The sequence below is a fragment of the Eubalaena glacialis genome, chromosome 4 (genome assembly GCF_028564815.1).
Source record: "Eubalaena glacialis isolate mEubGla1 chromosome 4, mEubGla1.1.hap2.+ XY, whole genome shotgun sequence".
In the NCBI taxonomy this organism is placed as follows: Eukaryota; Metazoa; Chordata; class Mammalia; order Artiodactyla; family Balaenidae; genus Eubalaena; species Eubalaena glacialis.
This window is the reverse complement of record NC_083719.1, coordinates 27,162,224-27,186,482: the sequence shown is the minus strand read 5'-3', so window position 1 is coordinate 27,186,482 and position 24,259 is coordinate 27,162,224. Positions and strand designations below refer to the sequence as shown.

At 42.4% G+C, this 24,259-nt stretch overlaps 1 protein-coding gene across 2 annotated transcripts in view; it reads right to left on the bottom strand.

Moving 5' to 3' along the window:
• Window positions 1–13,479: 13,479 nt before the first annotated feature.
• The window catches only part of NPR3 (natriuretic peptide receptor 3), a 67,787-nt gene continuing 57,007 nt past the window's right edge, over window positions 13,480–24,259 (bottom strand). The window contains exons 5-9 of one of the 2 annotated variants that reach the window (XM_061189162.1): window positions 23,522–23,616; window positions 21,550–21,685; window positions 19,929–20,013; window positions 16,766–18,920; window positions 13,480–14,973 (exon numbers count right to left, since the gene is read on the bottom strand). In XM_061189162.1, the coding sequence (XP_061045145.1) occupies window positions 18,809–18,920; window positions 19,929–20,013; window positions 21,550–21,685; window positions 23,522–23,616 (428 nt within the window). In that variant the 3' untranslated portion in view covers window positions 13,480–14,973; window positions 16,766–18,808. Of the gene's footprint in view, window positions 14,974–16,765; window positions 18,921–19,928; window positions 20,017–21,549; window positions 21,686–23,521; window positions 23,617–24,259 lie in introns of both variants that reach the window. The other variant, XM_061189161.1, reaches the window with a different exon arrangement.

Sequence of the window (24,259 nt, the reverse complement as noted above, 5' to 3'; positions counted from 1 at the left end):
TATATGTGTAACTGATTCACTTTGTTGTAAAGCAGAAGCTAGCACACCATTGTAAAGCAATTATACTTCAATAAAGATGTTTAAAAAAAAAAAAAAAAAAAAAGACCAAACCCTACACAAGGCTTCATGATTTTGGATGCTTTTGGATGCAAATAACAGAGAACCCTCACTCAACTAGCTTAACTAATAATGATGTCACTTAACAAGAAGTCCTTAAAATGGTGGCTCCAGATGGATCATCAGCATCTTCAAGGACCCAATTTTCTTCCATCCTTTTTCTCTGCCATTGAATTTTTTTAAGATTTCTGGTTTATGTTCACCGTAGTTTGGTCATGAAGGAAAAATTTTCTTCCCATATGAATCCTTCATTGAACTGTGATTTAAAGTGTCTTCATTTTGTCTTTTAATTATGGTGAGGGCATTTTGCAAGGCACTTTCAAGTGTGATTAGGTAGGGTCCATGGGATACGTTGCTTCACCAAGGGGCACATTTTTGAGAACAACCACCCTGGTCACATGACCAAAAAGGGTCATGGTCCCATACTAACTTATCTGTAAAGCAGCAGCAGCCAATGAGTTTCAAGGTCAGAAGCATTCAGTTGTATTGGACTGAAATGTTTAATAGTGTTCAGTCATGCATAGGTTGGCACACTGTGTTTCCTTCAGGCTACCTCCCAATAAGATAAAATATTCATTGATTGTGAGTCATAAATTCTCCCCTTGCCATGTACTTTGTTGTGTTAAATGGGTACAGGGCTGTAACTCAAGAGATAATAAGGAAATAAAAGGGAATGTAAGAAGTACAATTTCTTATTTTAGAGCCATGCTCTGGGGAGAGGCACACCAGGCAGAAATGCACCATGAGATACCCTCTTTGGGAATGGCATAATGCTGACAGGAATACAGCTTGCAAAGCTAAATACACCAGGTTCTAATCCAATATTAACTTCAAATAAAATCTGATGAACAGAAAGTCATTTGCAGTAATAGTTCTATGTTGCTTGTAGTCATTACTTAAAGGTAGCCAAGGCAACCTTTGCGACCTCCAAAAAAAAGCCAACCACCCTAGCTTGAGGAGAGACCGAGACTGAAAATCAGAAGGGAATGGACTCCTATAGTTCTAGTCTCGACTGTTCCAAGCATATAAAAGACATGGCACAATGACCCTAGCATGAGCTCACAGAAGAAAAGCAGAAGCCAAGATGAAGTGGTCTTTCCATCATTAGGAAAACACACAGAAGGCTTATAAGGAGAGCTCTATAAAGCTTATGTAATGAACCCAGGTGGAATTTGGTAGTGAACATTAATTGAGTGATAATTTTGGATGGAAAGCAAACATGAACTTTCTGGATGTTTTCTACTCTTGATCAGAAAACTCTTAATTTGTAACAACTTCTTTTAATTTTGAAGATCATTTGAATACCCATCGCCATTGAAAACTGAACTAAGCAACTAGAGATTTACTGATGGGATATTTTCAAAACATCCATAATTCCAGGAATCTTATGAAGAAATATAAGAAAGATATTGCCATCTAACATCCATTAGGATGGCTACTGTCAAAAAAACAGAAAATAACAAGTGTTGGCAAGGAAGTGGAGAATTTGGAACCCTTGTGCCCTATTGGTAGGAATGTAAAATGGGCAGCTGCCACAGAAAATAGTACAGAGCTTCATCAAAAAATTAAAAATACAACTACCATATGATCCAGCAATCCCACTTCTGTGTATATATCCAAAAGAATTGAAAGCAGGATCTCAAAGAGATATTTGCACACCCACATTTATATCAGCACTATTGACAATAGCCAAGAGACGGAAACAACCCAGATGTTCATTGACAGATGAAACTAAAAACAAAATGTGATGTATTCATACAGTGGAATATTATTCAGCCTTAAAAAAGACAGAAATTCTGACACATACTAAAACATGGATGAACCTTGAGGACATTATGCTAAGTGAAATAAGTCAGTCCCAAAAAGGCAAAAATACTGTATGATTCCACTTATATGAGGCATCTAGTAGTCAAATTCATAGAAATAGAAAGGAGAATGGTGGTTACCAGGAGCTAGGGGTAGGGCAAAAGGGGGAGTTGTTTAATGGGTAAAGAGTTTCAGATTGGCAAGATAAAAAACGTTCTGGAGATATGTTTCACAACAACGTGAATATGCTTAACACTACTGAACTGTATACTTAAAAATGGCTAAGAAGGTAAATTTTATGTTACGTGTTTTTTACCACCACCATAACAAAAAAAGACATTGCCAATTCCTTCACTGGCAATTAACTTCAGGAGAGACTGGGTGAGAGACTTCCTCACAGGTGGGAAGATGGATGGGGGAAAGAATACGGAGAGTTTAAGGGGTCTGGATTTGTCTGTCCTTCCCAGTAACTTGGGAACTATTGAGGCTGCAGAGCGTAAATGAAGAGAGAGCTGAGATAATAACCTTGGGATACAAAAGGGATTGAAGAGGCTTATGCAAGACCTCCTTCCTGCTAACTTCAGGTCTCCTCAATTCTGAATCTCTTGATAGATCTGCATATTTTGATACCACACACCCACTCACTCTGTGCTCCTTAGAATCTGTACTACCTGAAATTCAAAGCAGAGTCTTCATATGATTTGCCTCTATCGTGCTGGGGAGAAGACTCAGAGAAAGTACTGCATCCTGAGAGCTACAGCACAAGAGGCAGGTGAGCCATCTAAGGGTGGAAACACATGGTTCTTTAGGTTGGATCAAGGCAATAGTTCAAAACCTTCAGGCACAGGCTAACACAATAAACCACAGGATTACAAAGAAATGAAAAGAAAGCCAGCCAGTGGGTCAGAGCCTAAGAAACAGAGACCAGTAGTCTGGACCATAGACATGACTAGGAGCCTCCCTTCCCCACGTGGGAAGTATGACCAACAGAGGTTTAGGGACTCAGTCAGGTGGTCCAGGCAGCAGATGCAGAAGCCCTGCAGCAAAATGTAACTGATGCCCCTGTCAAAGAGCTCTTCCCAGGAGTAATACAAATCACCCAGCACAGAAACTCACCTATACCCCTGTCAGAAAGATCTTCCCAGGAGTAATACAGACCACCCAGTACAGAAATTCACCTCACCTCGAAGACCCTGATTCAGGACTTCACCAATGCCTGACACTTTCTACTAAGGGTAAGAAGGTGCATCTGTTGTTGATCTGTTTCCATTCTCTTTACATCAGATTTCAAAGACTTCACTTCTGGCAGTATGGAGGATGGAATTACCTAGAAACTGCCCACTGCAGAACAGCTAAAAATGCTGGATAACTCTAACAAACATTCCTTTAAATGCATACCTGAGCTCACCAAAAAATCAATGGAAAGCTCAGGAACCCAAAATGCATAAGGAACGGAATGAACACTGGAGCAGTAAAAGCATGAGCCCTGGTTCAAAGCAGGTGGGGATTTGTCAGTTTATAGAAACCAGGACTTGGGTTTTAGCCAGACAGGAACAGAGAATGAATGTTTCCGAGAAAATGTGCCATGACTAGGTGTCTCTCTTAGGTGACCCTGGGTGACTTCTAGCCTTCTAGTTAGAACCAGTGCCCAGATCTTTCTTCCCATTGACTGGTCCTGAGAAAGAACCTGGTGAACTTTCTTTGGTGGTTCTTCTGGATATGTTTATCTCTATCAGAAAGCAGAGGACATTGAAGCTACTTAAGTACAATTTTAAAACTCTGGAGACCCTCAGAGTCCTCCAGCTCTGGGCATTTAGTCACCTGAGAGCCTTTAGCTCCTCATTTTCTCACCCAGGTTCACAAAGTTTAGGGCTACATCTTCCACTCTTCCTGCCTGCCCCACTCCCAGGCACCTAGAGTCTAGAATCTCTAGCCCAGAGGATCCTGAGTTCAGAGCCTACTTTGCCTTAAAATGAGCAGTCAAGCCTAGAATGTTCTTTCTGAAAAATTAAACAATTATTCCTTTTAGAAGGCGGGAGCCTGTCTTTTTAAAGCCAAATATGATGCGTTTACTTTAACAAGTCTCCATAGTGACAACTTTGGTCATGGCCACCTCAAGTCTGGAACCAGCATCTGGGAGAAAATTTGGAGGTCTCAGGACATGGCACCAAACTGTCAGGTCAGGAGACCAGTAGGCACCTTGGAAGGAAAAAAGGAGCGCACAGTTACAGTAAAAACAGAACTCCTTATCGGTGATGTTCGTTCTTAAACAAGGAATTCCGTGTTTTCCTGAGAAGGTAAACATGAGAAGTTTATTAGCCCTGAGATGACTCACTGAAACGCACCCGGAGTAGCTGTATGTTCACTGGGAGACCCCCACTGGCATTGCAAGCTATAAATTATGGTCATTCCTAAGAGGTAACAAGAGAGGTTCTGTCAGCTGTGCGATTACTTTGTTTTGGCAGGACACTTTGGAGTCAAGAAAACATTGGCTGGAGTTCAAGGCCAAGATTTTGGATCAGCTGCCTCCATAATTTTTCAGAAATGTGATGACTGTTCCTCAAGAAATAGTTTCCTAAGAAAGCTGCAGGAATGTCTCCTGTACATGTTCAAATGGGATTTAAAGAATGAAGCCCTTGGGGACTGACCAGTTCAACTGAGTTACCATGGGCTTCTCAAGCAAGGGGTGAGAAGGCCAGATCACAACAGGAATCCTGCTCACCAAGTGGAGTGAAAGAATTAGCGATTTTCATTGAGATAAGGCATGCCTGAACTCTGTATCTTCTACATGATATATGAGAACAGCAATATAAAATCTATTGAGGTTACCCAGATAGATCTTCTCTCTTCGAGTTCTGTGTTAAACTAACAGTGTACTATGCTTCCTACGCTTCTCCATATCCTGTTTGGATGTAATAATTGTAAAGAGGAGAATCATGTGAACATCTAACTGGCCCCCAGCCCTCCAGAGGGCCACTGGATGCACTCACTCTTTCTTGCCTATTCATAGTCCTTGATTTATATAGCAGAAAGAGTCATTCATACTTTAAAAATTCAGGTAATCATTGCAATTTGAATACCTGAGTCTATGACTTGGTGTGAAGAACATTCCCTGCTCTTTTTTATTTAGCATAACATTGCATCTATGTAAACACTGTATTAACACTGTATATTGGGTTCACCAACAGAAACATTTACAATGTACCTGAGTTCCTAAGATAGAAAAGAAGATAAAGTTTGGGTTGTTGGAGGTTAGGTATGAAATTGAGAGTCAAATATTGAGTCAGAAATTCCATCACGGAAGCATAGATATGATGCCTGAGGAGGACTGAGCATGCTTAGCAGTGAGGGCAGAGAGAGGAAAATGCCGGTCCTTTGAGGCAGTAGCTGGGCCATGCAGATAAATACCCTGAAAATTAACTTATTATCAGCTATTACAGTCATTTTATTGATTTTATAGGAGTAAAATTAAGTGTATTAAAAACACTATTTGCTCTCAAAGAGATTAAAAAAAGATGGTAGCCGGTCTCTGAGAGTTTATATAGTTCACACAAATGGTTTCCAAGATGGAGGCTGATGATGGATTTCTCATTCTATTTAGGAAATTATATTCCTTTCTCTTGGGGAAGCCTGTAAAAATTTCTCTGCTCTACTATGAGTGTGCTTAGATGGTTTCTACATTAGAATACAATATTTAAAATGTCACAAGATAGTGTTATGCAAATGGTATGGACTGAAATCTTACTTGGAAGGCCTACTATATTTCAATTGTTTTGAATTGAGTTATTTATTTATTTATTATTTATTTATTTATTTATTTATTTATTTTTGGCTGTGTTGGGTCTTTGTTGCTGCACACAGGCTTTCTCTAGTTGCGGTGCACAGGCATCTCATAGCGATGGCTTGTCTTTGTTGTGGAGCACAGGCTCTAGGCATGCGGACTTCAGTAGTTGTGGCACAAGGGGGCTCAGTAGTTGTGGCTCGCGGGCTCTAGAGCGCAGGCTCAGTTGTGGCACATGGGCTTAGTTGCTCCGCGGCATGTGGGATCTTCCTGGACCGGGGGTTGAACCCGTGTCCCCTGCATTGCCAGGAGGATTCTTAACCACTGCACCACCGGGGAAGTCCCTTGAATTGGATTTTTATTTTCTATATTTTTTATCATGTTGCCAACTTTACCATGTGTGCCATGTGGTGAGTGGGGGTGGGTGTACATTTAAGGAGGTGGGAGAGTCTAAAAAGTTCAACAACAAAGCTTCCAATTATCAGATCCCCAGGGATTCTCATCCTTTTGTGCCATTCTCCCTTTGCCATCCCGCAACTTGCAATCCATACACAAACCTCACTAAAATACTAAGGGTTTCTTGTGAGACAACAATTTGGGAATATTAGCTGAGGCCGCAAAAACATTTTCATATCTTAAGGATTTCTGTTATAAGAATCGAAATCTTTGCTTTCTCAGCAGACCCTTAGGGCAGAACTCTCTCCAGGGCTCTTGTTAAGCTGGGAAGTTCATCCTAACACTCAAGATTCTTTTTAGGGTCTGAGGTGTCTTTCATCCACTAGTATAAAAAAAGCACTAGACTTTTGAAGCCCTGGGTTCTAGACCTGAGATTATTGTTTGTCAGCTGTGAGATTTTGAACAGATCATTTAACTTCTCAGAACATCAATTTCTTTATCTGTGAAAGAGAAGTGTCATTGTTGGGTTGAGTTCTGGGTTCACCTACTAGGAAGACAAGAATGGCAGCCAGTGGTGTGCTGGTGAGCATTTAACAACCGTGTCTCTGAAGGGAACGTGCCATGGTTTGTAGTGTTTGTTGATTTCCGTGGTGTAAATACTCGTACCATGGCCCATTTCTAGCTGCCTGTGTGACGTCGCTGAAGGTGGAGCTGGGAAGAGATGTACTGTAGCAAGCACACCATTATTCTGTATTTCCGTACAGATACCTTACAGATAGAGTAATGTAAATAACCTCAAATGCATAGGTAATGGGAAAATGTAGTAATTAGAAAGTGATGGTTTGAGTCTTTATTTCCTTTGCTTTTAATAAGATTGATTTAATTGTGATCTAGTTTTTAAGAATGGCTTTGTTGACCAACCAGCTCACAGAGTTCCTGAAAATGTAATAAATTGTTCTTACAAGCCAGTAGGAGCCAGCTCCAACACACCACCAGTGGGTTTGGTTTCTTTATATGACAGAGATGAACCAGAGAATGGCAATTAATTCTTAAATAAAATCTAAGAAAGGCTTTCAGCCAAGGCTTACTTGAATGAGAAGATATAGGATCTTGGATGGGTAGAAATGAGAATAAAATGCAAAAAAGCATCCACAGTGATATGCAGGACTTGGGCATCAGGGGCTATTCTTTTTTCTCTTAAGTCAGAGCAGCTAAGTTTACAAGGGCTTGAAGTAAGAAAAAACAGTTTCAGTGTGATGGTTTGGAAGGACACACTAAGTGGAGGTCTCTAATGTGTTGTCACAGTATTGTCACTATCCTTATTGTTGTTATTATAATACGCTGATAAGTAGTGATCTGTCTCACTATAGAAGCTGCTTGTAAGGTAGCTAAAAGTTCAACATTGGGGACTGGTTTTGAGAAACAGCTATGAAACCTTTGAAGGAAAGAGCTTCAGTCTGAGATGTTTGTTCTGCCAACAGTTTTGGTTTGAAGATGACTTAATCATGACTAGTCAGAATGTGAGGGATCGCTCAAAGAAGGGCAAAGATAAACTATTAAGAATCTGGGCTGGGACACAGGTTTTGTGTGGCCCTTAAAAGAATCAGCCAGCAGGGATTTACTCAGAAAATATCTCTAAGCTCGTGGGATACACAAAGGGGGGAAGGCTGGCCCAGAAGACAAGATACAGTCTCGTGTTAACAATGAATAAACAAGCGGACATTTTGTAATTCCATCAGACAACAGACTATGTTTCTAGACTGGTGGATTTCAGGAATTTCAACCATTATTTGCCAACTTTTTATTTTGTCTAATAAAGACATTAAAAAAAAAAAACAAAACCGGGGCTTCCCTGGTGGTGCAGTGGTTAAGAATCTGCCTGCCAATGCAGGGGACACGGGTTCGATCCCTGGTCCGGGAAGATCTCACATGCTGCGGAGCAACTAAGCCCTTGCGCCACTACTACTGAGCCCGCATGCTGCAACTACTGAAGCCCGCGCGCCTAGAGCCTGTGCTCTGCAACAAGAGAAGCCACCACAATGAGAAGCCCACGCACCGCAACGCAGAGTAGCCCCCGCTCGCCGCAACTAAAGAAAGCCCACGCGCAGCAATGAAGACCCAACACAGCCAAAAAAGAAAAAAACCCACTACTAGTGTCACTACCATTTTATAATAGAAAAGGTATTTTTTTCACAACTCAGACACAAAATCACTAAGTTATAATCTCAGAAAAAGAGCCAGTGCTTTAAATACTGAATCAACTTGTGTTTATGAACATTTCCCTATTATTGTCCTAATTTTTCTTTCAATACCAGTCTGCAGATGGTATTGATACTTGGGAACCTCTGAGCTACAGTCCTAAATTCTGCTATAAACATACTATCCTTTTCTTATCATAGTGATTGATGTGTGGTAGGACAGGAGGTGACAGAGGATTAAAGGTGAGGGTCTTTGGGGGTCTTGTAGTCATACTGAGGACATGAGGACACCAAGTGTGCCTCTGGTGTATTTCAGAGGGAGGAGAGCTCGGGTTCCAGAACCAGATTTGCTACTTTCACGCCTTGGTGCTGTCATTTCGTGACTGGGGATCAGGGCAAGGTGTTGAAGCACTCTGTGTCTCAGAGGTGACCACAGTGCCAGCCTCGTAGGGCTGTGGTGGGATACAGGACTGCGTAAGATACAGGACTTAGAACAGCCTCTGGCAGAGGGTCTGTGCAACAGACGCGAGCTATTGCAGCTGCTCTGTGCCAGGAGCCTCACAGCCACAATCTTGGTACCCACCCCCCCCCGCATCCTCATCTATGAAATGAGGATAAGGTTAGAAGGATGCTTGTCTACCACAAGGTTCATGGCAAAAAGACCCCACGTCCTCTGTTTGGGACCAGGCTTGACACCAGGAACCCAAGAACTTGAGGCAATAAGTAAAGCTGCCTCATGAAAATAGTAACAGCTCCAACTTACTGAGCTGCTGCTGCATATCAGACATCGCTTGAACCCTACAAAGTAGTTAATATTCTCCTGATTGTACAAAGGATGAAACTGAGGCTGGGAGAGACCTGTGGTTTGCTGGGCCCCAGAGCTAGTAAACAGAAAAGCAGGGATTTAAGCTCTAGAGTCCTCCTTGTGGGAAGACATTTAAGAATATCCCAGTTTTAAGAAAATTTCACAAAGCAGAAAGATTATGGATTGAGTATTAACATTACAAAACTACATGGAGTCTCTTTGGGTAATAATTCCCCTGGGGCAGGAAATATTTTATTTTGGAATCACTTAGCACTTGACAAAGATGATAAAGGAAGAAAAACAAATCTAAAGTGTCAGAGAAATCTTTGAAGACCAGCAGCTTGGAGGTTATGATGTTGAAAGGATAAGTAAGGTGGCAGTAGAAGAAATGGGGCAAAGCCCCACGTGATCGTCCAGTTAGCTGTACATGCAGAGTTTGCAAGCCCCAAAGCCCTCATGTAAATCAGCCCTGATGTAAATCAGAAAACTGGGTGTAAGAACATCAAGAGTGTAGGGATCTGGCAAACTGGAGAGCATTTGCCCCATCCAAAAACATTCAAATTCCTTTTGTTTTTTTTTCCTTTCTAAACACTGGCTGGCCAAACAAAACGCATCTGCAGACCACCCATTCATAACCCCTGCGACAATAAATGCCACAAAATAGAGCAGCGCTTATCCGAGGCGAGGTTGGATGAGGAAGCTTACAGAGGAGTTGGGATGTGAACTGCAGATAAAAGATGGATGGACCTGATTAGAAAGCAAAGGGTTTTCCAGGTGGGAGGAACAGTGGGAATAAAACGTTGCTGGCAGGAAAGTGCAGGGAATGTTTAGTGGATGACAAGTAAATCAATTTGAGTAAGTCAATTTCAGCATAATTTGACCGAACAAGGAATAGTGAATAATAAGGCAATAAAGGAAGACTGAGGGGGTAGGGCTGTGACACCAGGAACCGAATATGGAAGCTGACCTCTGAGGATTGGGAGTCATTATAGGTTACTGAACAAGAGAGAAGCATTATCACAGTGGTATTTTAGGGAGACTGACATGGCAGTGCTGAGACAAATGAGTTAAAAGAGGAGAGCTTAGAAATAAGAGTTAGGAGGCTGCTCCCTGCTAATTTGGGGTGAGGTGATAAAGGCCTTGTTTAGTGGCAGTAAAAATGGAGAGGGAGAGATGGATGAGAATCTGATTGGATGTGGAAAGTGAAAAGGGCGCGAGGTCTACTGACAGAGACTGAACTGACCACGAGCCACGGGATTCAGCAGTTTGGCGTGGCCGTTGCTAGAGCCACCAGTCTGCCTTCAAACCCCAGCCCTGCTGCCTAGTAGCTGGGAGGCCTTGGGCAAGTTACTTAGCCTCTCTGTGCCTCAGTTGACACACCTCTAAAGTGAGGAGGATGACCATAGTCCTGCTTCGTAGGGGTGACATGTGGATAACCATGTCTGGTGAAATAAACGAGCACAGTTTAGGTGCTGGCGCAGTCTTGGCATGTAGGGAGCTCTCCATAAATAGCCACTGGGATTGGATTGAGATGGGCACACGCTCCTTCTCATTCTTCATTTTCTTTCCGAATAAAATGCTGAGAATAGTCCTCAAGGGTATACGACTAAGATACCAGGTGGCAAGTTCTATTTAGATAGGGCCTCTTGCTGGATTTTTGCCTGAAAGCATAAAATACCTTTGACGGCACCCAAGACAGCCACTGCTGGGGGATCACAGCCCTCAAGCACAGCTGGTGCTTCTCAAGCATTTTATGGAGCTGGTCCACCCCCGCCAGAGGGTGCCCAGCACTGGCCCCTGCGAGAAGGGATGTGGAGGAGGGGCCACAGGCTGGAATGCAGCCTCCCAGACCTGCCTCACCCGACCCTCTGCACTGTGGCAGGCTTTCCAGAAGAGCGCTCTGTCTTCATCTGGTCTCTGGGGCCGCTAGGTCCCGTGGGGAGAAGCCCCACAAGCACCAGGGATTTCATGGCTTTGATGAGGTCACTTTCCAGCAGGCTGCATGATGCCTGGTCTCTCTTGGCCCACTGGAGTGGCCGTGGAAAAAGAACCCCCTTCTGTCTACACTGGAAAATCCCCCACATCCACTAACACACTTATGAGGTGCTGTTGTTGCATTTGGGACAAAATCCCAGCATTCTCAGGGGAGGCCTGGGGTGAGGGCAGCCCCGGGTGGGAAAGATGCTCTTTAGGGCACACGAGAGTCCCTCATGTTGCAGGGGAGAGCGTACTGCTCTGACTGATCACAGCTGCTAGCGTCGTTGCCAGGGGGGGGATGAAGTCCAGGGAGCGGTCCTTAAGGTCCTCTCAGCCAGCGGCGGAAATCAGGATGTGTGTGGCAGGTGTGACACACTGGTCCAGCTGAGGAGAAAACAGATTTGAATGAAACTGCTCACGCCCTCTGAGAGCTTCGGAGGCAATGTGGCCATCACTGTCCCCTCCTGCCCCTTGTCTGGACCTTTTGGCGGGTGAGGGAGACAGTGTACAGAAAAGAGACCTCTTTCTCTTCATAGTCTCTCATTTCATCCTCTAAGAAGGCAGGACTAGGTGTCATCAAGCCAAATTGTCTTGAAAAGGCTCAAAAATGGCCAACTGAGAGTTTTGTCTCCTTATCCAAGGAAACAGGAGACTGTGGTAATCGTTCTATTGAATGCTTCACTGTGTGGCAAGTTTGAAGTCCTCCCAGCAGCCTGATGAACTCGGCACTATGATTATCCCCATTGTCACACAGGTTGCACAGCCGCAAGGATCAGAGCCAGGATATAAACCCCAGGAGTCTGGCTCCACCGTGTCATCGTGTATGAAATGGGAATGATAGGGCTTTGGCAGCTATGACAGTCAGGGATGCACAAAGCCTGCAAAAGGAATTATTTTTCTTGGTTCTAGTTCGGTGATAATAGATGGTTTATTAAATTGTTATTTTTTTAAAGACCCGCAACCATTGGTACCTCTCACAATAGTAGATGCTATTTAAGTCAACCTCAGAAGCCCATGATTTAGGGTTAGGGTGAGGCCCTAAATCAATGGTATTTGGAGCTCCCAAGGGTTCTTCCAGGGACATACTCCCCGCTAGTCGCAGTCATGAGGCATCTTTGGCCTATTGTGGGGTGTTGGGTGTTCATGAAGAAATTCAAAATGGGTAGGATGTGGAATGGAAAGATTCAGGGAGGCCATGGTCCCCAAAGTGATGTACGAAAGTAGTGATAATACTCTGTGCTATGGACTGAATATTTGTGTCCCCCTTAAAATTCATATGTTGAAGTCCAAACCCCAGTGTGGCTGTATTTGCCTCCAAGGAAGCAATTAAGGTTAAATGAGGTCAAAAAGATGGGGCCCCATCATAGGATTAGTGTCCTTATAAGAAGAGACACCAAAGAGCCTCCCTCCTCCTTCTCTCTCTCTCCCTCCCTCTCTCTCCACACACACACACACACACACACACACACACACACACACACACATAGGACAGGCCATGTGAGGATGCAGGAAGAAGGCAGCCATTTACAAGCCAGGAGGAAAGCCCTCACCAGGAACCAAACTTTCCAGAACTGTGAGAAATAAATTTCTGTTGTATAAGCCCGAGCCTGTGGTATTTTGTTACAGCAGCCCAAGTAGACTGAGACACCTGTGTTTCCTGGAGGTTTCCTGGCCCCGCCCTTCATTCCTGCCAGGACCACCCACATTGTGCCCCCCCCCCCACTCCAACCTCCAACCCTAGAGTCAGCATCCTGATGCAGAATCTTCTCAAACTCCAGTACCCAATGTGTCGTTGGTGGTATTGCCAGGGCACCTCACTGGCGGTGGCAGCAGCAGCAGCAGCAGCAGCAGCAGGGCCCGGGGCACATTGATCCAACCCTGAGGATTGCTATGTATTTCTTGGGCTTAAAGTAAATCATGACTAACTTCCCAGAGAGTGAAGCAGCTTTTACAAGCCAGAGGCACCTGTAGATGCTCCAGGCTATTGACATGTTTAGTACCCTAGAAACTGAGGAGCTCTTTAGAATGACAAAACTGACTTAGGACCTCTTCAGAGTGGGCAAGGGACATAATAATATGAGGCCAACGTGTAGCTACGTGGTGTCCTCAAGCTGTAGAGACTCAAGATATCATTCACAAAGATTTCTCCCCTTACCTGCCAATTCAAGGTTTACTCCTCATTTTAATAATATATTATTTTCTTATTTCTGCAAATTTCCCTTTCCTGGGAAGAAATTCCTGAGTTCTTTCATGGGTACCATTCAGACAGCACAATTCATCACATCTGCTAATTAATCTTTTACTTAAACTGGTCCTAGGAGAACAGAAAGTCGTCGGAGATTATGGATATGTGCAGTGTATGTTGGTTGAATTAAAAACAGGAAAAGGTTTCTGTGGGATGTATTTTTTTAATGAGAACACATTGTTATACTGTGAGCATGTGGCATTCTTGCTTAACAGAAACATTTACAAGAACACATACACATTTATATCCAAACACCAAATGAAGATATCTTAAATGACCAATTTGCACCAGAAATAAAATATATTATACAAAACAGGGGTTATATCCACAGTCATTAATTCTCATTTTCTACACAAAACAACAATAAATTAAATCACATTATATGCAGATAGTTCTACTTACATTAGAATAATAAACTGTATGTAGTTGTCAGCTTTTACTTTTACTTTTCTACCAGACTCATGGTAGGTGTGTATTATTCGGTAGTCCTATATGTAAATTATCAGTGAATAATATGGCCCAGAAGACAAGGGCTGCAGAAGTAATCCCCCACGTGTCTGTTCTGTGTCCTCTTGGATTCAATTATGCACCATGCACAGGGAACAAAGCTCAGATTCCCAGGACCCAGCAGAAAGATGTGCAAACTCACAGCATCTCCAGGCTGTTACGGGCACCTCATTGCTGTCTTGTAAGACACACCACACTGAACATTTTAAGATCTTGGCATTGAATAATAAATAGGACATCCTGTCTCAAAATCCAAATTTTCCTCTTTCTCAACCTTCTCTGCACAATTATTATGTGCTATGACAGCTTTGTTCTCCTAGCAAATAGAAAACACTTTGGTAGCCTATGTTGTGACTTACCCTGGTGAATGGGCCCTTTATTCCTTGCACGTAGAAATTTAGGTCTTTAAACATGTGAATCAAAGCAATGCAGCACTTTTGCTAACTCTTAATTCTGCTTGTTCAAATATGTACCCTAGGAATCATCCCACACCTGATACATCAAAGAGCTATTGTACCATATGGATTTTTACTTCTGAGACTCAGCTCCCACTGAAACCCTTTCACTGTGCTTGAAGTGGCTTAGAATATGAACATTAACAGCATCAGCTGGTTTAGAATTGCTTTGCCTTTGGTATGAATTAACATTAGTGGTTAATGAGAAATTTGAACAAACTCCAATCCAGCACCTTTTGAAAGTCGATTTAATCCTGGAGTCTAGCTATGGGGGCACACTTGCAAGCTCTACATGCTGCAAACTGAAGCCAGGTTTGTTGGAGTATATGCACATCAGAGGCTTGAACTGCCCTGGGAGCACGTGGTCAAGTTAGGTAAGGGTTCTGATCAAAAGCCAGCTACATTCTTACAGCCAGCACGTTGGCTTCTTTCCCCCTGAGGAAGCATGGAGGTTCTATTCGCAAGCTGCTACCTGCATGGGCATGATGCTGATGCATCTTTGGAGCCATGGTGGACAGTGGATAGGGGGGTGGGGGGAAGGGTGGTAAAGATGCTGGCAGCTGGCAACACTACCCTCTTCTGTTTATTTCGGAAGAGCTTGATCCTGATTCTTCTTGCTGGGTGTGTCCCAAGCTTCTCACTGAAGAGGAACTAAATTATAGGTCATTCTATAGTTCTAAAGATCACTGAAAAAGAAACAGATTCCTCTGATCAGCACCATCTCATTCTCTGTGCTTCCGCACTGCCCCCAAAACATAAGCCATGTTATTAGTTTCCATTTTTTCTACTGAAGAAGAAACTCAGCTCATCTTCAGCTTCCTTATGAAGCACTGAACCACACGGCATAACTAAACAAAACCCATGAAATGTAGACTGAGGGACCTGATTTTGGTTGGTGTTTGGCTTTATGACTGCATCCACTCAGGATCTGAATGCTCTGTGTTCCAAGAAACATAGGTATGCATTCCTTTCAGTTTATAAACACTCCCTTAATACCAGTGACATAATATTCTATTTGGTCTCCTAAGAGACTTCCACAAATAGCTACTTTATGCTCGCTCACAAGAAGGTGGTAAGCCCACTGGACCTACTCTGAATTCCTGTCTCTGTCTGTATAAGGTCTATACAATGGCCTTACTTTCACGGTCAACAACAAATCTCACACTCCCAAAATCAGCGGCAACCAGAAGGAAAGTGGTCAATTAGGGGAGCAAAGGGCACAGGTGCCTTGAATAAGTGAATGATACCAGGAGCATGTGAATAGGGAGAAGCGCCTGACATTCCAAAGCAAAAGACTTTGAATTTAAGGAAGAAGAGAAAAGGAGGCATTAACTTTCCCTACCTTTCTCCCCTTCCTCCGTTAAATATAGCTTCTGAAGTGTAAAGAACCATTTTAAAGCCCATGGAACCATGTCTGTGGTTCAGGAAAGGACAAGCTGATGGTTCTTCCAAGAAATGTAGTGTTCACAGGGACTTCCTTGTGGAACCTGTGGTCATTCTGGGAGAAGCTCCACACTCTACACAGAAAGTTCTTCCTGGATAGAAGTGATCATCTAGAGAAAGCTTTTATTTCTGAGTCCAGAAAAGAAAAAATCTAAGATGATGATGATGACCATAAAAACCTATACGTATTTCCAACACCAAGAGTATACACACAAAAAGTATATACTCATTCTGACCTGTATCAATGTCTGCTTATGTTTGGCCAGATAAGAAAATACTGATAAAGTATCCCTTTTGAAATCTGAACGCCCTGGATTTCAGGATAATAATTTATAGAACGATTTAAGAACTAAAGTCCTATTTATTTTACCATATGATATGTGGCTACTGGCGAAGTTGCCACATGAATAACTAGTTGTCAAACATGTTAGCAGTTAGGAATTTCAATCCCGAGTTATAATCTCCAGAAGTCTTAACCCAGGGTAACCTTGGGCCAAACACCTACACTTTTAGCAAAGGTTTCCCAACTTAAGGGAGCTTTCAAAACTTAATAGAGTTTTGTAACTCATGTGACAATTTCAAGGAAGAAAGGATAGAAAACAGACGTGTAAATAAACAATCTTAAGAACCCTAGGATCACTTTAAGATTGGAAGAGAATGGCGTCCACATATCAGAAACCTCATGATTTGCTCTACCATTTTTAAAAGACTAAATTCTCACTTAAAATTTTTAAGATTTTACCTGGGACTATAATATTAAGTTTAGAACTATTCCTCTACCTGAAGTAGAAATAAAAGGTATTTGCTTTAAAAAAGTTAGAGTTAACAGCCCTTATATAAATTCTAGAAAGGTTAGAAATGTTTCTACCCAAAGACTGCAGCCAGGTAAGAGTGTTTTTTCCCTGTAATAAGCACATAGGCTCAAAATTTTAATGTTTTTTACAAACACAAGATAATAGAGAATGAGTATCTCTAAAATACATGGAAAACATCACTGAAAAACATAAATGAGAGAGAAATAATCTCTCAACTCACAAAAATAAGAAGGATGCAACTCTTCCATGCTGTTTTCACGTTGAGGAGTCCTGAGATGTTACACGCGTCGCTTTCCTGGATTTTACTTCCCAAACTGTCTTCCTGTGTCAGAATTTCTGGAGCTGGCCTCTCTTGCCTTCTTTTTCCATCCTGTTTTGAATTCAGCACTTTTGCATTCGCACCCAGCATGGAGAACTACAACATAGTTCTTTGAGTTGATCAGAGTTCATTCTTTTATCATGTTCTCCAACTACCTGCGTTCCACTCTTAAACAATAGAGGGGAAATGTGCCTCACGCAGAAATAATCCATTCACTTTGACTGGCTGAAGTAAGAGTGGTGGATGCCTCCAGGGAAGCAAGCTCAGGCCAACTTCCAGGACACGCGGCTCTCACTCGCCCTGCCTCACCTCCACCATTACCAGTGTGAGCCACAGCCTCCATCACTACCTAGGAATTGCTCCAATTCCGGGATTCCCCTATTTTCTTAAACTGCCCTATTTTCCTCCTATAGATGGTCTTTTCCAGACATTAAGATAATTTTTAAAACTATTTTCCAGCTGCTCCAAACATTATTGAGGAAAGACCCTCACGACGTCATGATAAGGTGGTACACTGATCTGGCAACTTCCTATTCTTCCCTCACTGTCTATTTTCTCCACAAATTATACAAGAAAGCGGCAACCTGAGTTTAAACCTATGAGCAGAGTACTAGGAACAAAGTAGAGATTTGGTATATACTTATTCAACCCTGTCCAAATTCCTCATATCCCTACCCCTGTTACATGGGTTATTAGTGGATGACTGCAAGGCTCTCTGGAGTTTACTAAAAGGGAATATAGTAGCTATTTAGATTCCCTCTTTTAACCAAAATCATCATTGTGAATTTTGGTAAAATGTCATTTATTAAGTGTGTCGTTTCTGTGCTTACTGTCAAGTTCTAACGCTATAAAGTTCTTCTTGAGAAAAAAGGACCGCCTCCCTTTTATAAAACCTGACTTAATTCTATTAAATTTCATCCTTGGTCTTGATACTCATCACTGGCCAGAACTGGAAGGAGTCTATCCCTAAAACAAGTTGCATTTAAAACAGGTAAATTGATGTATTCCTGTAGAGTCTATAATCTGAATACATTTCCAGATCTCTGTAATTAAAGCAGCAATTCGTATTGGGCTACAGCCGCGGGGAAGAGGAAAACAGGGAGAAAAAGAGAGGCATCTTTCATCATTATTGGTTTGTTGTACACTTTACCCATGCTTTTAAAATATAAGTGAAATTTAATCTTCAAAATGAAAAAATAGACACATTTTCTAATAGTAAAATATAAGATTAAAATACTTAAAAATAAAGTGTTAGTGTGAAATAGGGCTTTTTTATATTAAAAAATGAAACAGATTTGCTTTTCTTGTATAAATCTTCTTAACTTATTAATAGTTACAACTTTTCAGAGTAGCTTTTATGAGACGCTGAAGGAGACGGGGGGCAGGGGGGGATTCTTTTTCAAGATATGAAGTCAGGACCTGAATGTATACATCGGACAGAGCAGTTTTCAACCTCAGATCTGTCCACCAGCACTAGAGAAAGGAATGATGTACTTCCTACCTTGAGATTTTTCATTACGTTTTCTTCTTCTTGGGGTTAAATTCTTTTCAAGAATATTCTACTTGTAAAAATTATTTTATTCTAGCTATAAAACATTTCATTTAAGAAAAACACATTTTATAGCCTTGCATAAAATCCCCCCAAAAGCCATCAAGATATAGAGACATCAGACCTTCAAAACATAAATCTGATCATGTGCCCTTGAAACAGTATGAACATTTAACAAAGTGACGTTATATTCTTATATTTGTTTGTCATGAGATGAAAGGCCGGGAGGCATAGGGTGATTAATAACAGTTCCTGAGCTTCTAAAGAAATTTTACAACAAAATGACTAACTGCTTAAAAGAATGAGTTTTTCAAGAGCGCCCCTTCTGTTCCATTGATGTTTTTCATCCCATTTATCTCCTTAAAGAATCTCAAGCCAAAAGAATAGGCTTCCTTTTAAGCCACCGAAAAATGGGATCTGATGGAATCTTCCCGTAACTCCCGATGTTTTCCAACGTTGCTTTCTTCTTGCTGGTTTCGCCTCTCAATGGTTATTCTGTATTTCTTCCTGGGTAAAGGGAAAGTGAATGTAGTAATAAAACCTCGCTTGGCTACAAAATACTATGGTTTCTCTTACAAAGAATGCCCTCAAGGGACATCTGGGTTTGGGTTAATAAATGAGAAGTGACACAATATGAAACCCTGGTCAAAGATTAAAGTAGTGTGCCCTAAGGCATTGTGCCCTTATTCAAGGAGGAAAATTGGCCTGCTTTCCCAGATGCCATAGAACAAGCCTTCCCCTTCTTCCCTGGGTGCCTCGTGGGTTAAGTCTTGTCTATTCTGCCACAGAAGCTCTCCCCAGCTCCCACGATATGCTAGATAAAGATCAGATGAAGCGTACAGGAATACAATTGTCCCCACAAAGAGTCACATACACCCGGAGTTACAGTTCCAGGCAGAAATGAAAAAAATCATGGTCCACTGACTTAAGAATAAGCCACAAACTCAACCACCAAAGATTGCAAAGGAATGAACAGGTCTCAAGATGCGAAACTATCGGTATCTTGAACACACATAAATATTACAACTTTACAAGACTCGGTGCTTAACCACAGTGGTCACTAAGCATGTGGCTTCTCAAATACTGAGCACAGACGTCCTGAGAGCATAGACTGCTTGGAGCCACTACGTCCTCTACAGTAGGTGAGCCAAGCACCTGTTTCTAAACTGGAGGAAGCCTGAGACTGGGGAAGTTGATTCTCCCTTTGTCCAGATTCCCTCTCCACTTATGCATGTGGCGGGTGGTAGGAATCGGGTCAGAATATTTGTGAGCCAAGGACAACAGTGGCTCTGTGGCCCATAGGGGGAGGCAATAGAAACCCTGACCCACTGCCTGGTATGCTAACCCACTGACCACCAAACCAGCGTCACACCAAAGGAATGGCTCAGTTCTTCTCACCACATGCTTTTTGGGTAAGAGCAAGATAGGCACAGGTTACAAGGAGGATCGTTCAAAGGCAAGTGGCAAAGGCAATTAAGGGGAGTGAATGTTAAAACTTTATAAAGTGGTCCTAACCTGAAAAAGTAGAAGGCCATTAGCAAACCAGCTCCTAGTAAGGCTCCCACAACAATTCCTGTCACCGCTGACTCTTCTAGGCCACCTGCTTGAAAAAGAAACAGAGATAATCTGAGTTCATTTTGAGAAATAGCTAGAAATCCCTCATTCTGACGTTTCATTCATTGAAAACTTTCATTCATTGGAAGGTGTTTCTCAATTTCCCACTTGGGGCAAATTTTCCAATTTTCCTTTCTTTTTGAGAACTATTTTCTAGGGGATCCTGTTCGTTGTTGTGGCAGTGGTGGTTGTGGTTTGGTTTTGGGTTTTGGGGTTTTTTACCAAGTGCAAAGCTTAAAAAGCACTTAAGAAAATACTAGATGAATGACTGTTACAAAAAAAAAAAGTGAGCACAGTGGGAATAAAGCAGGTTCAAGGAGGATTTGAAGAAAACTGGAAACTGAAGTTTTCAGATCTAGCCACACTCTTTTGAGTTTACAGTCAGAGAAGACAACCATGTGGACCATGGGACTGAGCGGGCTCTTCTCATTTTCAGTGTCACTTGGATGGTGACACTTCCAAGTGCTGCAAGATTTGGTGAAAAAATTCATTGGGTTAATGTTCTGTTTTTAGATGTTCTGTCACCAAAGCCAGAGTTTCATGTCAAAATGTCTTATATAGCTTTGTGAAAATGTAACAGTTTGAAACAATCAAGTTCAGTAGTGTCCCAGTTATTATATAAAAATGATAAATAGCTAGCTTGTGTCGAAAGAGTTTAGGACACAGTCTTATATGCATTCGTATTTAATCCTCAAAGCAGTCCCAAGAGTGGGGTACATTTCCTTCATTTTACATATGAAAAAACTGAGGCTTAAAGAAATGGAAGGAACGCTCCTGGGTTCACAAAACCAGTAAGTGACAACGGTGGGATTCCAAATCCAGGCCCAGTAACTCCAGAGACTGTGTTCTTAACATATTTCTGCCTTATGCCTTCCCATAATTATTGCGTATACACAAATACCTCCCAGTTTAAAGACTGTTCCCAAAACATAAGGAGCACACATACATTAGCCTAAAGTGAACAAGTTACCTGAAAGGTCGATACTCACTTTGCCCTCCCTCAATAGCTTATCAAAGGGTCTCGCTAAAGCAATGATTTCCAACCATTTTCCTACTTTTAAGCTCCTTATGAGACCCTCCACTTGCTTCTATATTTATGACAAGGCTGCTCATAAATAACAGATTTCACACTTATTTGCCAATTTGTCAATTTTCAGGTGCCTAAGGGAACACTGGTTCTGAGGGGTAAGAGGATAAATACAAACTTTGAAACAAAAGATGAATAAGTGAGTGACATTTAGTATTTGATATATTAATCTTCCCTAAAAGTGTAAACCTCAAATACTAAGAAATTATAGTAAGAGATGTAAAAATAGGGAGATGCCTTCTACCATTTTGGAAAAGGATGGAAGGGAAGAAGGCTCTGCTGAAGCCTCTGCTTTAGGCGGATGCCAGTTTGTGAATTGTTCCCATGGGTTTTACCACATCAGAAACAGGAATCTGCACTTTCAGGGCATGACCCCTGCATTATACTGATACCATAGATGATGAAACACAGAGCGAATTAAGTCTCTACACTTACATGCTTTGCAAGGAGAGCTGTTTGAGTGCTCCACCATCCTGGTTTCATCTATTCTCAGCTTTAAAGGTCCCCAAGGGTATTTGACGTTCGGCCGCATCTCAAAACGACCTTCTTTTCCAAAGTAATCACCAATAACCTATATAAAGGCAAAAAATATATACATATGCGCACTGAAAGGTCAAAGTTATCTGGTTCCAAAGGAGGCACAGAGTGGGCTCCCCTGTCCTTCACACTGACTACAATGGTGTGTTTCTGAGGACTTTGTAAGTCAAGATTTGCAGGCGCCAACAGTGCTCCTAAGGTGAGCGTAATTTATGGAGAGCGGGCTCCGCATGGCAGGGAAGGTGGTTATACAGAAAGCAATAAGCAGGGAAGGCACGGCTTTTCCCTTGCTCACGGGAGAGGGGGCTGCTCCTCCCACCTGCCACGGAGCAGCCCACATGGTCAGCCATCTGTCAGGCCCCAGTTCCTTTCAGGGATGAGTGAGGTCAGGACCCATCTTAAGGGTCCCAGGCTAAGTGGGCCTCACACCACTCAATGAGCTTGGCATCTAATTCAAGCATTAAAGAGCGTCTTTAGGAACTGCCCACTTCACCCTCCTCTGGTTGCAAAACTATTCCGCATCCTGACTTCGGGGGTTACATTCTCCTCTCTGATGAATTTACCCTATTTACACCCCACTTCCAAGCTGAACTCCTTTTCAATTAGTTCCTGTGGCCCCTGAAAAAAATCAGTATTCTTTTATGGGTCAGTTCAAGGTTCACGCTCAGTTTCTGGTTCAACAGCCCTTTCATCAGCTCCCTGAGCCCTGACCTAGAAGTCCCCTCGCACCCAGCTTCTCGGGATCCGTTTCCCTTTTGTCTGGGCACCGGCTCCCTGCTCCTGAGTGGCCTGTGACACTCCCTCCCCCTCTCTCTCCTGAAGGAGGCCCAGCAAGCTCTCATAGCCCATTTCATGTCAGAATGAAAAGAATTCTAGATAATCGCCAAACTAACAATCACTGGCATGTCCTGAGCACATACCAAGTACTTTACACACATGCACTCCTGAATCCTCACCACAGCCCTATCTATAATAGACTGCTACTATCCACCTTTTATAGAGGGGGAGACTCGAATATACACGAGACCCAGACCATCGAAAAGTAAAAAACCGTGCAGTAAATGCAGCAAGTGAGGGTCCTGCCGGCTCAGCCCCTCCCACAAAGGCCAAGTATGTGTGGACTAAGAGAAAAAGAGCCAGTCCTTTATGCAGGGTCGCATGAAGTGTGACAGGAGCGTCAACTCTGGGTGAGACCCTTCAGAGAAGCAGAGAGGGAGCAGCTTATGTGACCTGAAACACTACATGTTCCTATCATCTTTATTTATAGATTTATCATGTAAAGTTTATATAGTACTTTTCTAGGTTCCATTTTATCTGGTGCTCATGATCGCCATGTGAGATCAGCAAGGGAGAGATTATGATTTCCTCATTACAGCCGAGGAAGCTGAGGCAAAGAGCTTGCACCCCAGGAAGTGTCAGAAACTCCTCTTTGTGTCCAGGGCCCCCTTTTCTCTTCGTGATGCTATCCTGAAACTCCATCATCTTTTGAAATACTAGTGCATGTCCAGTTTGTACACACCCCCCGCCAAAAACAATTTTTTTTTCAAATTTTTAGGGAAGAAGTAAATACACAATTTCACTTTATGTCTCTCAGCTGATGATGCTGTCCTGCATCTTAGGACTGAGGTGTGATTCTTGGCCACTTTTGAAAGGTAGGATTTCCCCACTTAGGATAAACATGGAACCATTTCCTGAAGTCTTCCCTGATACCCTCAACCAGAAGGAAGCCCTCTCTTGGAAACGCCCTGTGTTCAGCTCATTTTTATTTGGAGGCTGCTTTGGGGACAGCTATTTGGACACCAGGACAAATACATTCCTTGGAATCTCAACAAGCAGAGGAGCGGCTGTGGCAGAAGTCCTGTTTGCTTACCTCCTGCGTGCCCGCTTCCGTGTCGGTCATGGCAATCACGGAGAAATCCCCGTACCGGTCTCCGTTGGCATCTATGGACACCTGCCCGGCAATACCTAGAGGATGAGATGTAAAGAACTCCAGTTGGTTACTTAAAATGCCTCTGTCCGCCAACAAAAACAAGAAAATGAATTGACGGGACTTTTTTAAACAAACTCATGCCACAGGGAATCTCATCAAACTCGGAGCATTTTTGTTGGCATTTGAAAAGACATTGTAATTTCATCTGTGTCTGCATTCCTAAATTCTTAACATTTCTCCATTTAAAAATGAAAAGAAAAAGAAACAAATGACCTTCTTCGGGGAATATGTTAAAGAAAGAAAAAAGATTAAGGCTAATCCTGAAAGCAGTATGCTTATCCCAGAGTTTTGTATTCATTTTTTTGAAAAATGCAGAGCAAGAAGTGGAGTTGTAGTACAGTTCCTAGACTTGTCATGGGTTCACGTTATCACTGGGCAAACATTATAAAAGAAGACCCATTCCAGGCCCAGGACTCAGTGAATGTGCTTGCCTATGGGGTCCTTGGACGCCCAGGAGAGCAAAGGGCCTGCTTCGCAGGTCATGGGAGCCAAGAGCAAAGACGAGCGAGTTTTACCGCACTTGTGTTCATTCATTCATTGTTCGGGGGGTTTTGTTTTTGTCTTCCAGTTTAATGGAGATGTAACTGACATATCTCACTGTGTGAGTTTCAAGTGTAC